At 43.8% G+C, this 14904-nt stretch overlaps 1 protein-coding gene across 4 annotated transcripts in view; it reads right to left on the bottom strand.

Moving 5' to 3' along the window:
• Positions 1-14904, bottom strand: part of CPT1A (carnitine palmitoyltransferase 1A) — a 386602-nt gene that overhangs the window by 113611 nt on the left and 258087 nt on the right. For all 4 annotated transcript variants that reach the window (XM_085644765.1, XM_085644763.1, XM_085644764.1 and 1 more), the window contains exon 14: positions 1105-1269. In XM_085644765.1, the coding sequence (XP_085500891.1) occupies positions 1105-1269 (165 nt within the window). The remainder of the gene's footprint in view (positions 1-1104; positions 1270-14904) is intronic.

Below are 14904 nucleotides of genomic sequence, written 5' to 3'. Positions count from 1 at the left end.
AACAGAGACACATTTTCTTACCTCTATTCTGCGCAGAAGCATAGCAAATCCAGCACAAGCTGGGTACTCATATCAGAATTAAAAAACACGTTTTATTCCAAGCCTCTCTTAGCTCCAGAAGAGATCCAATTAAATGACCTGAAACATGAAGTGCATTTCCCAGGAACACCAGGAGCGGCCCGTTGAGGTAAGAGCGGTAGTGCGGGGTGGGAAGGGAGTCCACAGACGAGGGAAATTGAATTAAAAAAATTGAAAGAACTCAGCAAGCACAAGGTAAGTGGGTTCCTTTCTTTTTAATTTAATTTTCCCTCGTCATCGTCTGTCGACTCCCTCCCCACATCTCTTACCTGCACGGGCCCCTCCTGAGAAACACCAGAAATGAAAAAGTCAAAAAACGACTTTGCACCTTGAGTGCAGCAACGGAGCTATCTGCAGATGTCTACTTTGTAGCTATAACCATTAGACTTGTGTGGCCATCTCTCATGTTTAGATTTACTGTCAGAATGACATACAAACTGGTGGTAGGATAGGAGATTTCTAGGTCTAAAGTTACTGCATTTTCCTTGGTCGGTTATGGTATCGTCAGACCCTAGTCTTCATCAGACATTTGGCTTTTGCCATTCAAGTCCAACGATTATTTGCTCTTTAATCATGAGCTAGAAAAGTGCTGTGCTCATTTCCAGCATCGGATAAGTTCTCATCAGTTACAAAAAGCATCTTTGAAGATGTTCAAACATTATTTTTCCTCTGGCTAAATCTTCTTGAAGAGGACTGGTGCTGACTGTTTTTCTAAGTAATTATGCCTCCCAAAAGATGACTAAAACATCTCCAAAAATTCCTTTACATGTTTTGCGCTTCTCCCCCCTCTACTTGATTGTGTCATTAGGAGTCTCAAAAGAGAACTATACACATTTTAGTGCTCCTTTCCAAAGCATTCTTTCAATATAGTAAAACAAAAACAATGACAAACTCACGAAGATATTATTTACCTTCCAACATAGTCAACACAATGGAGTACTCAAAAGAGTTTTAAATAGCAGTATCAATCCAGTATTCAAATCAACGTTTAAATTTAACATAACTTCAAAGCCTTTTTTCTCTTACCCGAAAATGTGCGAGTTGCAGGGCGAGTTGCACAAAGGCATCTGGGCTAGTTCGGGTTTTCTTGATTAGCCCTTTGCCAAATGAATCAAATGGGAAGGAGTGAAAATCTACATCATCAGCCAAAGCAGACGCAGTACATAAGGAGTTCCCGATTACTTCTTGGCACTAAAGAAAAAGACAAACCGTGTCAGTGCAAAAGATAAAAACACTCTCTCTCACCCATTCCTTCTGTTTTAAGGTCTGGTGTTAGCCAAAACCTTTGGAGTTTACTGAAAGTAGATTATAAATATATATACACATTGGTCTGTTGTGTCATTCACGTTTCTTCTGCCCACTACAGCATACATCATTGGAGAATAGGTTAGCCCTTTTAAGGCATTGGCTAACTTCACTGTGAGTGACTTTATTCTGCTCTTTCACAAGAAGTAAACCCAAACACAAAGTAGGTTCAGCAGCCTCCCCTCATCACGCCCCCCCAAAATAAAGGTTTCCACAAATGAAAGAGGCCACACTAAGGCCTTTATAAAATCCATTCAGAGGATTTTAAAAAAACAAAAAAAAACTGGTGTGTAAAGTGGGAGGGGTCATCTTAATCATAACTGCCAGGGTTTTAGACTGCTCAGATTTCACATTACACAGTTTTTCAATATGCTTATGTTTGACATTTCAAGGCTTAAAAGTGGCACCGTGACTCTTTATAGCCAGAAGAACCAAACACTTAATGCCATGTTTTAAATGTCAGATATTAACCTTTTGGTGGATTCTACAAGTACAGAAACTGCAAGTCCCAACATTGCTGTCATATTCTCAAGTTCTTATGCATGGTCACTCAGCTATCTCTTATTTACCATGGCATGAGCAGTATTGCGGCTGTGGTATTTAAAGGAAAATGGTACTTACCAGTATGCATCTGTTGTTGGCATGTAGAGCTGTATATCCACATACTTGTGCATAGATCACCATCTGGTGTTCGGCCCGGATGTTTGCCCTTTGTTGTTGTCCTGGAAAGTCTTTAGAATTCACGGGATAGTTGGCTCCTCTTTTGGACAAAAGTGCGCATGGGCATCGACTCCATTGTCAGATTGTTTTTTCGCCAAGAAGGGAAATGATGGAGTTTTGTAAGAAACAGAAAAGATGTCCATGTATGTTGCATCTAAATAAGAGAATACTGGAACAAATAAAGGTAGTCGGGGAGGTGGGTGGGAGTGTGGATCTACAGCTCTACATGCCAAGAACAGATGCATACTGGTAAGTAGCATTTTCCGTTCGAGGCATATGAGCTGTAGATCACACACTTATGCATAGATTGCATAGCAGTACTCCTCCTTAGCGGTGACCACCAGTGTCTGTTGCAGTAGTTTGAAATAGTGTTTTAAGTACAGCTTGGCCAACACTAGCTTGTTGTTTTGCCTGCACATCTACACAATAGTGTTTTGTGAATGTGTGCGGTGTAGACCATGTAGCTGCTTTGCAGATGTCATCTAGGGGAATGTTCCCTAAAAATGCCATTGAAGCCCCTATCTTTCGAGTAGAGTAGGCTCTAGGGGGAATGGATAGTGTTCGTCTTGCCTTGTGGAAGCAAATTTATATACATTTGGCAATCAAATCAAATCATGTGTTTGTTAAGCGTGACGACTCACCCGTAAGTGTCTCAAGGCGCTGGGAGTGGGGGGGAAGCGGGGGGGGGGGGGGGCGGGGGAGGGAGAGCAGGGGACCACGGCGTAGGAGAGCTGGGCTGATCGCAGGGTCCTTTGGAGTGCGTGGAATTTGAGTCGGCTGTTCAGGTATGCTGGTCCGGTGTTGTGGAGGGCCTTGTGAGCGTGGGTTAGCATCTTGAAGGTGACTCTAGCTTCGATGGGGAGCCAGTGGAGTGTGCACAGGTGCTGGAAGATGTGGCAGTGGCTTGGCAGGTTGAGGACTAGTCTTTCACCTTGCAATGTCAGATTTTGATATGGGATTGCCTTTATGTGGCGGTGAGAAGGATACAAAAAGTTGTTTTGTTGGTTTATGAAAAGGTTTTGTTCTGTATAGTAAAGGAGTGCTCTCTTTACATCTAGTGTATGAAGAGCCCTTTCTGCTACTGTTTGTGGTTGCGAGAAGAACACTGGAAACTCAACAGACTGGTTCAAATAGAAGGGAGAGATAACTTTAGGAAGAAATTTGGGATTTGTTCTGAGAACCACTTTGTTATGATGGAGTTGTAAAAATGGTTCTTGAATGGTTAGTGCCTGTAGCTCACGGACTCTTCTGAGAGATGTAATGGCCACATGGAAAGGGACTTTCCATGTGAGGAATTTTAGTTCGCATTTATGCAGAGGTTCGAATGGAGGACCCATTAGTCTTGTGAGGACGATGTTTAGATTCTACACGGGGGAAGGAGGTACCCTGGGAGGAATTATTCTTTTGAGGCCTTCCATAAATGCCTTAATGGCGGGCACTCTGAACAGAGATAGGTGCTGTCTATTTTGTAAGTAAGCTGCAATGGCAGCGAGATGTAACCTAATTGATGTGTATGCTAGGTTACATCTCTGAAGATGCAGAAGATAACATATGATGTGCTGAGCGGAGGCATCTAGAGGGTTGATGTTGTTATTGTTACATTATATAACAAATCTTTTCCACTTGGCTGCATAGCAGGCTCTAGTGGTAAGGCGTCTAGCCTCTTTGATAATGTTCATGCAATCAGGGGGAAGACTGAGGTAACCAAACTCTAGGACTTCAGGAGCTAGATCGCTAGGTTGAGCTGTGCTGGATCTGGGTGTCTGATCTCTCCATGGTTCTGTGTTAAGAGATGTGGAGAGAGGTGCAGTTTTTGGTGCGGGACTACTGATAGTTCCAGCAATGTTGTGTACCAGAGTTGTCTGGCCTACGTTGGAGCAACTACGATCAGTGTGAGCGACTGCTGTTGCAGCTTGCGCACCACTCATTGAATGAGTGGGAGAGGTGGAAAAGCGTACGCAAATCTGCCTGACTAATTCATCCATATAGCATTGCCTTTGGACAATGGGTGTGGATATCTGGCGGCAAAGCTTGGGCATTTTGCGTTGTAATATGTGGCACAGAGATCTATCTCTGGCTGCCCCCACACTTGGAAGAACAGTTGGAGAACTTGTGGGTGAAGTTCCCACTCGTGAATCTGTTGTGTCTGTCTACTTAACAGATCTGCCATGTCCATGTACCCTGTATGGTGTGATGAAGTAGATGAGCTCCCCATCCGGTGAGCGATGCGTCTGCTGTTAGCACAATCTGTGGAACCGGCTCTATGAAAGGTCGCCCTTTAGAAAGATTTTGGGTGTTCCACCACTGCAGAGAGAGATGTGTGCGGCCGTCCACCAACACCAAATCTGTCAGCTGACCTTGAGCTTGGTTCCACTGACGTGCTAAGCATTCCTGTAAAGGGCGCTTCTGGAGTCTTGCATGAGATACTATGAATATGCAAGAGGCCATAATCCCTATTAGTTGCATGAACACTCGAACTGGAAGAGAGTGTTGCGGTTGGCATCTTGCTATAAGAGCTTGCATGCTTGCTATCCTGGCTGGACTGGGACATGCAAGGCTTTTTGAGGTGTCTATTGTTGCACCCAGATATTGTTGGATGTGAGATGGTTGGAGGTGAGACTTTGGGAGGTTTATGGTAAACCCCAAGTTGAGAAGTAGTTGTATTGTGGCTTGTGTGTGATTTACACACTGGATATGTGACTTTGCTTTTAGGAGCCAGCCGTCTAAATATGAGACGACATGAATCTGTTGTCTTCTTAAGTGGGCTGTACCACTGCCAGACATTTTGTGAAGACCCTGGGTGTCGTGGTGACTCCGAACGGGAGGACCTTGAACTGGTAATGCTGGCAGTCTACCCCAAACCGAAGGTATTTCCTGTGAGCAGGGTGAATGGGATTGTGGAAGTAGGCGTCCTTGAGATATAATGTGGTAAGGAAGTCGCCTTGTTTGAGTAACTGGAGGACCTGCTGAAGAGTGACCATATGGAAATGGTCTGATTGTATGTAGAGGTTTAATGGTCTGAGATCCAAGATGGGTCTCAGGGTTCCGTCCTTCTTTGGAATGAGGAAATACAGGGAGTGAACCCCTGTGTTCTGGCGGTGAAGGGGAACTGGCTCTATGGCATGTTTTTGTAGGAGGGAAAGTACCTCCTGTTTTAGAAGCGTTAAGTGTTCTGCGGACATTGGATGCTGTCTGGGTGGAATGTTTGGGGGAGTGGGTGTGAGCTCCAAGCAATAGCCAGATTGGATGATTTGTCTCACCCACCTGTCTGTGGTAATGGTGTTCCAGACAGGTAGGAACTGTAGCAATCTTCCCACGAAAGGAGTAGAGTGGTCCGGGGGGAGTGGAGGGAAGTCATTGTTTAGGGGTGGAGGCGGTACGAGTGTTGGTAGTTTTGTCTCTACCCTTATTGTTATTGCCCCTGTAGCCTCCTCTGAAATAGCCTCTTGTAGATGAGGTCTGTGTTGGACTTTTGTACGAAGTGGAGGGGTTTTCTGTGGAAAAGCCTCTAGAGGATTAAAATAATAAGCGCTGAGCTATCCCTTCTTATCAGAATTGCTGAGTGTCTGAGGAAGCAGCCGGTCTCCACTCCTCCCCCGGTCCACCGCAGCACTCTTGTGCTGATTGAGTGGAGGGAGGGGTAGTAGTTTTATTCTTCTCCATCCTCCCATCCAGAGACGCCATCTTGGTAGGGCGGCGGTCTAGTTGTTCCTTTGAAGCACTTCCTCCACCGGACGATGGTGCCAACAGACAACGGGCGCGCCAAAGGCAAGCCTGTCTGCCCCTTTCCACGCATGGACCACACCCAGTGCCAGTCCCCCTGGTTGTTCCCGCCCAGAATTTCCTCAGCAGATGAGATATTCATGTGAAGTTTTACTTAACCTTAATACCGTGAATGAGTCCGCCCCAAGTCCTCCACTAAGCTTTTCAGACTTGTCAGAAACTGCATCCATCTCCTGCTTTACTTGTAACAAAACCTTCCAAAAGGTACACTCACCTAGGTTGGGCTCTATTTGCATAACCTCTGACAACTGCTTTGACCTTCTAGTCGATCGCACAACCTTGCTTTGTGTCCTCATCAATTCCAGATCGTTAGTAAAACACCACTTGGAGGTTTCTTATTTTATTTCCAATCAGTACCTAGATCTGCTATTTGTAACAGAAACATGGGCAGATGACCTCTCAGGCCCCGAAATCATTGCTGCGACACCTGTTAAATACATCGTGGTCCATCTTGACAGACCTATTAAAAGGGGTGGGTGGCTGGCGATATTCTACAGAGGACATTTGCATGCCTTGTTCACTCCAATCTTCATCTAAGGCATAGAGGTAATGATTTTCAATATCAAAGTCTCAAAGACCAAATGACTCAATAGCCCGCGTGTTTATCGCCGACCTGGGACAAATGTATTGTTTGTAGAAAAAAATCAACCAAGTATTGGAAACACTTCTTTCGAAAACTTATTTTACGTCATGGGGGACTTCAACTTCCATTTGGAAAATCGGTTTGACATTGAAACAGAACATCTTGTAGACACGCTGTCAGGATTTGATCTAGCCCAGATAGTGAAGGGGCCCACTCATAGTGCGAGCCATTTGCTGGATGGGGTTTTTACTAATAACCCCAACTTTAATTTTATTTATACATTGCCATTAATTTGGACAGATCATTATGCCGTAATGTGGAATTTAAAACTACGCAACTCTTTCCCCAGGGCTCAGAAACCTCACCAGGTGAATCATGCATGGCACAAAATCCAAATCTCGGACCTCGACTCTCTCAATCACCTTTCATCAAGGAGACTAGTCCAGTTCAGATGGCAGAGGACTTTTATAACTGGATCGTTTCCGGCCTTAACGATGTTGCTCCTGTTAGAGGTTCAAAAATGAATAATAGAAAGATATCTCAGCCCTGGTTCAATGACTCTCTTAGAATAATCAAACAGGAATGCTGAAGACAAGAGAGCAAATGGGGGTCTAAATCCAATAGCGAGGAGAGAGAAAATGACAAATCTTGTCTAGGTAGTTACAAGAAATCATTTTGAATGCTAAAACCAAATATTACATATAAAAAATAGCCAACAACGTTTCTAAAACTCTTTTTCAAACTATAAAAAAACTGAGTTCCCCTGTAGGAGCAGATACGGCAATCAATAATCAAGATTTTTGCAACTCCATTGCCAGTACCTTTCAGGAAAAAGTTTTGAATATTTTTAACAAATTTACTAACAGTTGCTCATTAAATAAATCCACAAATTCAAGCCCTAAGCTTGCTTGCTTTAGACATTTTAGTAGCCCGTCAGTGACACCGATTGAGAAACTTATTCCAAAGATCAAAGCAGGATCCCGACGACCAGTGCCCCCCTTAAGATTGTTCACCTGGTCCCAGAAGTCATAGCAAGTCAACTTTCCATTATTTTTTCTACCATGTTCAACACTGGCATTTTCCCCACCTCCTGGAAAGCAGCATCAGTGCTTCCTCTTTTAAAGCAACCCACTCTCAACACTCTAGATCCTAACAATTACCAACCCATTGCAAGACTTCCCTTTCCGGATAAATTAGCAGGAACAATTATTACATTTCAACTCTCCTCCTTAATTGAAGCTAATTATCTTTTAGATGACACGCAATTCAGTTTCAGAGAAAATCATAGTACCAAATCTGCTCTGCTCACAGCTACGGAAGGAAATTAGATCATCTCTTGAGAGTGGGGGGAATGCAGTAATCCTGCTGGCTATTTCAGCAGTTTTCGATACGGTCAACCATGATTTACTAGTTGATCGTCTGCAAGATTTAGGGTTTTGGTGAATCAGCACTGGTGTTACTTAACTCTTTTCTTTCAGGGCGCCAACAAGTGGTATCACTTGGTACTTTTAACTCAGAGCCATATTGGTTGCCTTGTGGGGTTCCTCAGGGGTCTTCATTGTCCACCATTTTGTTTAATCTTTATGTTACACCGCTTGCCGATTTGATTAAATCCCTTGGCTTGTCCTTGGCGTCTTACATAGATGACACACAAATAATAGTCTCATTGGCAAAAAGTGAAAGCTATTCTGGCAATACGGTTAACAACTGTATGCGTGCAGTGAGTGGTTGAATGGCCAACAATTCCCTGAAGCTTAACTCCTCAAATACCGAGGTTATGCAGTAAGGCAATAATCCAGCCATCTGGTCATGTAACTGGAGACCTTCTGACTTGGGTATGGCTCCTACACCAACATCCAAAGTAAAAAAAAAAAACCTGGGTGTTCTGCTGGATAGGGAGTTAATATACAAAGAACAAGTCAACTTGATTACTTCTTCCTCCTTCCACTGGCTTAGAATTGTAAAAGAAAAAAAAAGATTTCTTCCAACTGATTTACTGAAAGCGGTGGTTATCACCTTAGTTCTATTGTGACTGGATTATTGTAACAGTCTTTATATCAGCCTTTGAAAAGGTTCACTTAAACTGCAGACCATTCAAAATGCGGCCGCACGATTTCTCCTAAGAATTCCTACATTTCAGTCAGTCTGGGCTGCCATTAGACAGTTGCATAGGCTCCCTGTCTGCCATCGCATTACCTTCAAGGCTCTTTCTTTAGCCTGTTTAGCCTACAAAACACTACATCGAAAAGCCCCAGCCTACTTCAAGAAAAGATTTGTGTGGTATATTCCAGGTAGAACATGGCGCTCTTGTTCAGGTAGTCTCTTGAGGATTGCTTCCTTCAAACGCGCCACCTGAGGGGGAGTGGGGGGAAGAGGAGAGAGGTTTTTTCCAAATTACAGCTCTTCATTGGAACCTGAACTGAAAACAGCGTCTCCGCTCTCGGTTTTTAGAAACAGCCTCAACCTTGTTAGTTAGTCAATGATCCTCACTGACATTATTTCATTCTCGTCTGCTCCTTTTTGCTTTGTATAGCCACAAGTCTCCTCCGGGTATTCGTGCACTTTATAAGTTGTATCATTCATTCATTACTTTCAAATTTGTGAACATACTCATACTCCCCACTTTGGCATATGCCATCCTTACCAGGTTTTTCACGCAACTCTTTAGTACAGGTCTGGTCACATTCAAATCTCCCATTTCTACGACGGCTATTTGAAGGATTTATTTTTCCAATCTTTCTCTACACTGTCTTTTCTTACTTAATCCCAAATACAGTTTATTTTTAGGTCTCGCCTAGGCAGTGCTTGCGCTGTCTCGTTGAGACATGCAGTATACACTATAGAGTGGAAGCTTCATGAAAGCTCCACCCACTCTCCACCCACCATTTTCATTGGCTTTGTGTCTTAAATGCTGCCTTCCGATTGATTGTAGGCTTGTTAGTCCCTCCTTATGATTGACATGGCTTCATTTGTGTCCTTCCACGGCTATTGGCCCCTTTACTGCACAGACTACTTTCTTCCCATGCCTCCCCCTCCTGAAGCCTTCTTGCACCCCCCTATTGCATTGCCAATGCTCGTTTTATTTTTCTCTCTCTGCTACCATTTCAGATGCTACATTTGACTGTTTTTTAAAATGTTATCTTCCAGGTGTGTTGTGTTTTTTTTATTTGTCGCTCCCCACTCCGAGATCCCTGTTTATTTATTTATAATTAGGTGATACAGCCCACGCTTAGACTCGAATCCTTGTCTCCAGCTCTAAAGTCGGCAGCTTTACATGTTGAGCCACCTCCTCGCTTCAAGACAAGCCCCTTAAAGGGGTTTAACTTTGTTTCCCTCACCGTGTCACCCTCCCACCATGCACCCACCCTTAACCCCTTCCTCCCTCTCGCTTGCCTTTCCCTGAGCTCCTCCGTCAGTGCATAGAAAGCAGTGCACAGGCGTCTCACGCCTAAGTGTTTGCGGGGCTCCCATGCACCGAGGAGAGCCCCACACACCGTACAAAGGAAGACACAGCTTCCCTGATTGGTCCGTCGTCGGAGAGTTCAGGGGAGTAAGGGCCAGCGTGAAGGCCACTTCCCTGAACTGTGGAAAGAGTGCTTCAAATGTACATTGACCATTTGAAGTATAAGACGTGTAATGCAAATCAAATGGCAGTTTAAGCCAATTCAACGCTACCCTTTAATGTGACTCACTTTCATTCATAATTTTTTTTTTTTTTTGCATATTTATATAGCGCGAACTTGACCCAAAGGTATTGGAGCGCTTTACATAACACCGTATTTACATTACACATTCAGGCACGGGGAGATGAAGTGATTTGCCCAGAATCACAGGATGTGGACGCGACCTCGAGGCTCGAACCCTGTTTTCCTGCACCAGAGGCGGCAGCGCAGCCGATGGACCAAGAAGGCGGCGCCTGCGCGCTCTCGGAGTCTCTAGTCCCACCCTCCACCTCCGCCCTGCACTGCTAGGTGCCGGGGTTGACTTCATGGCCGGGGCGGGGATCGGCGGCTCGGCGCTGGCTCTTGAAAGCAAGAAGCCGAGGGCAAGAAAAGAAGTTTTGCAGTCTCGTTCCCCCCCCACCCCCTCGCCCTAGACAGATAGCAAAGACCAATCAGCTCCCCCGTCCTCCTTCACACCAGTGACATGCAGCAGCACATAAATGTGAAAATGTCTGGAGTGATATATTCGCGGGCACATAAAGCAACATATTGGATGCAGGTTTAAGACAAAAAATGACTACAGCTCTGTAGTCAATTCCTAAACAGTTATCCTTGTCTCACAAATCATGCCAACTTAGTAATTACACACATTGTTATGTGGCAGGGTCAATTTGCAGAATAAGGTGCATTGTCACTGCACAGCCACAGTGTTTTCAAAGTGCGTAATATGGGTCACAATTTTTATGTTTGTGGGATGAGATTTACTGTGTGACGTTTTGAGTGACACTCAAAATCAGTTATTTTGTGCATTGCGGTAAATGAATTGTTCCGTTACGGCCCTAGTACAGCTAAAATTGCCTTGATTAAATGGAAAAACAGAATTAATTTCTACAGGGTCGGCTTTAGAGCATTGCACCGCCACCTGGCGCTCACCCTGGTGTTGTGTTTATAAATTGCCTGGGCGTTAAAAGTACGCGATGCAGAGTTTTCAACATAAGTATAAAGAAAAGTTGTTGATTAATGCTCCTGCTGGAGAGAGCACAGTTTTGTCTGGTTGCAGTTTTAACTTATTATAAAAGTAGGGCAGAGGGTTATTGTGCCTGCTGCAAAGAACATGAACCATGCAGATGTGGAGTCCTGATTCTCTCCTGATTGATTGCTGGCAGGGGAAGGGGATCAAAGGCTGGCAACCTGTTTTAGTTTGCTTTTCTGCCATCCCACCTGGCAACAGTACGCAGGCACCAACGAGAAGAGTTACTTGTCTTACTTGGGGCCTGTTTGGAATTGGTGCGGGTCCTTCGTGAGACAGAGAGGCCTGGAGGGATGCTCTAAGCAGCATAATTAATTACGAGGGAGGCAGCATCTGTTTCTGCTGGCCCGTCCAGTAACATAGAGATGTCCCACTAGGCTGTGCAGCCCAGGTCCAATGTTTTCCTGCCTCATCACAGTGCCACCAGTTCTGCAACAGGGAGCATCTCCCTATTTAGTCAGCAGCTGTGACGAGAGACCGGCACTGACTTTGACTGCTACTGCTGCAGCTGTTGTTGCTCAAATGGGTGTTTTTCCTGATCTTGGTATGTTTCCATCGTCTTCATTGCTTGATTTTGCTCAAGAAAGTATCACTCATAGTACTTGAAATGTCACTCATAATTGCATGGAGATTATGAAAATGTCACTTCTAGCAATCTGAAACCTTGGCAGCTATGTCTGCGGGCGCTGCTAACGTGAGCTCCGGGGCATCCTCTTTGCTCTGTGCGGCTGTATACGCCCTGGGTGGGCTCTGCCGCGGAGACTGCATGCGAGTAGTACCACCGCTGGTAACATTCATTTACAGTGAATGTTGGTGGACCATGCTGAATTAGTTAAGTGTATGTATTTTGTTTCTTCCCCTCTAACAGACCAGACCTATCATGACTCCAACTCATATTTAAGTATTTAGGGGCATATTTACAAGGCGGCGATAGAAAATTAGCGCCGCTTTTGCTGCCGTTTTCGGCCGAAAAGCGATACGTTTATCGCCTAATTAGCAAGGTCACGCTAACACGTGAAACCTTGCATTAACGCACAAATTCTTAGCGCCCAGCTTTGCATCTCTAATGAGATGCAAAGTGGGCGTTCCTGACCTGACATGACAGGAGAAATGTCGCTATGCGACATTTCTCCTATCATCAAGCCCCACGCTATGAAGCATAGCGGCAAGAAAAGTAGCGATAACCCCTGTTATCGCTACTTTCCTTACGCCTGCTTCAGGACTGACTTACTCATGATATCCTATGGAAGGTGGATATCATGGCTAAGTTTGTGGGGTCCTATCAACAAGCTAACGCAACATTTCGTGAGATTATTGCTGGGTTTCCAGCGATAATCTCATGTTAGGCAGTTAGCGTGAGGATTTTTATCGCTTTTGAGATAGGCGTTGCTAATAGCACGCTATCTCAGCGATAAAAATCCACGCTAGCCGGCGATAATTATCCTAGCGCCAAGTGCGCTTAGCGATAATTATCGCCGGTTGTTGCTGATATGCCCCTTAGTCTTGTGTTTTAGTAGAGTTTAAACTAACATATTTTTCCGGACTTATGAGAAATGACAGCACTTTGATTTTGCATTCAGTTATTTGTACTCGTTTTTAGGAGACTTTTATTCAATGGTAAGAAAATACAAAAAGACTCGATATTTCCCAGCTTATTCTTTCCCCTCGTCTACTCATGTGACATGTTGAAAAACAATTAACTGAACAAGTGTTGCAATATTGGGCAGATTGTTGTTAGGCTATTGAGGGATGGACAGGTGTGCTATTGCATAAAAACCATGTCGGAAATGTTCGCTTGTATTTATTGTGAGCCTTAGACCATAGGAATGTTGGTGGTCAGGGATTTTTGTAATGTTTTTCCATATCTGTTTCTCCCCTCTGTCACCTTCACTTACATTTCCCACACCGTATATCCCTTTCCACTCCCAAGCTATTATACCGCACCCCAGGTGTAATTAATATTGTTTTTGTTTTTTTACCACAGACCATTTCATTACCTATATATTTATCTTGAGCTTTCGAAAGTGCAAATGTGTGCCTGTGGACATTTTGCTGCTATATTGAGTGGGACCAGAACTAAACAGTTGAAATCAGTCAGTATGTTTAAAGACTGGTCCTTAGGGCCTTTCCAAATTTTATGTTTTCTGGAAATAGAAGAATGTTCCTCCTAGACAAGTGTTTTTATGTTGGGAACAGGATATTTGAGCGGGAATCAGGCACACCCTTCTGAACCAGACAGATGGTCTTTAATGTCTGCACTCCTTAACAGATACTCAGACAAGAGTGACTCCAGTTCATGTTTTTTTTTTATTGCAGCAAGGTGTTTCTTCCGGAGCGTTCAAAGTTGCGGTTTGTCCGTGGGTTTCTGAGGTATTGGTTCTATTACGCGTGGTCTTTGATTGAATGTATGCCATCTGTCTTTGGATTGAGTGTGGGACTTGTTAATTTGGCGTTTTTGTTTATGCTTGGGTGGTAGGCATTGTTTTGAGTCATTGAGCCCATTGGCTTTCAATCCTTTGACTTTTGAACCTGGGATTGGTTGTCTTCTATCTCGTGTTGAACTCCGGCCCTGGATTTACCTATTGCATTCTGCTGCATTCTGGGTGTTGTATTCCTGATTCACTAAGCCTTTTACATGCCACTCCACAGCAGTAGTTTACGTAACGTTCGAAGACACTTTGGTGTTGGCTCACATGGCCCTTTTGACTCATGTCAATATCCAAGCATCGCATTTCATGTTGCGGTACTTGCCTGTATTTTTTAATGTGACCAGGCTATCGAGCTGTACGCCACATTGGAAACTTCACTGAATGCTGCGCACAATGCACGTGATAGGAATTGCATTTGGCTGCTATAATGAATTTTTTAAAATGTAGGCCGGCAACATGTAATGCAATGTTTGGATATTGACACGAGTTTGCGCGAGTCGGGAACAGGAGGATTTTCGCTATGCCCTTTGATTCAGTGAGTCTCATGGCGGCAATTGATTCATATGTATAATTTCTTTGTTTTTCTTACATGTTTTATATGGAATGACGAACATTTTTCTTTGAGTGTTTGTTTGTTTTATTTTCGGCTTTATACTTCAAACGGATGGACATGAGTAGAACTATATGCTTGGTGGGCAATTTTTTCCATGTGCATCTCTGCACGGTGGCGATTGGAAACAAAAATGCACAATGCCTCGCCAGCGTATGGGTTGTTCTAATTTTCTTTTTTTCTTTACATGAAGGTTATTGCGTCCTCATCCATTTTTTTCTGCCTTTATACTAAATATTGAGCACCTCCTGCAGCATTTAATTAAATGTAATGAGCCAGAGGAAATTACTTTGAGATGCTTTTGGCCACCATACAGACATGATAAACAAAGCAGGGGAAGGAGGACTTTAAATTTTATTTTTCTGTCAGACAATTTTTCTAAAGTCTTTTATGTATTTATTACTGTTTTTTTTTAACACACAAGGGTCTGGGAGATGACATTTTTAGCAGGATAATCCCACTGGGTTTCCAGTTTTTGCTCTATTCTTCCCTAGTGCTAAACGCCAGAAACATAGTGACAAATGCTGGTTTTGTTTTATGTTGAAGCACCATGCCAACTAACGTTTCATTGCTTGACACTCAACACAAATATTCCGAGGGTTCTGGGAGCAGAGATGGGACTCCATTTGAAATCTTCCTTCACAGAGGAGTACCGTGTGCTTTTGGTAATCATAAAGACAGTAAAATCAGGCAGTAAGATGGTT

The sequence above is a fragment of the Triturus cristatus genome, chromosome 3_1 (assembly GCF_964204655.1).
Source record: "Triturus cristatus chromosome 3_1, aTriCri1.1, whole genome shotgun sequence".
Lineage (NCBI taxonomy): Eukaryota > Metazoa > Chordata > Amphibia > Caudata > Salamandridae > Triturus > Triturus cristatus.
Note: the sequence above shows the minus strand (reverse complement) of the source record. Positions and strands in the feature narration are given on the sequence as shown.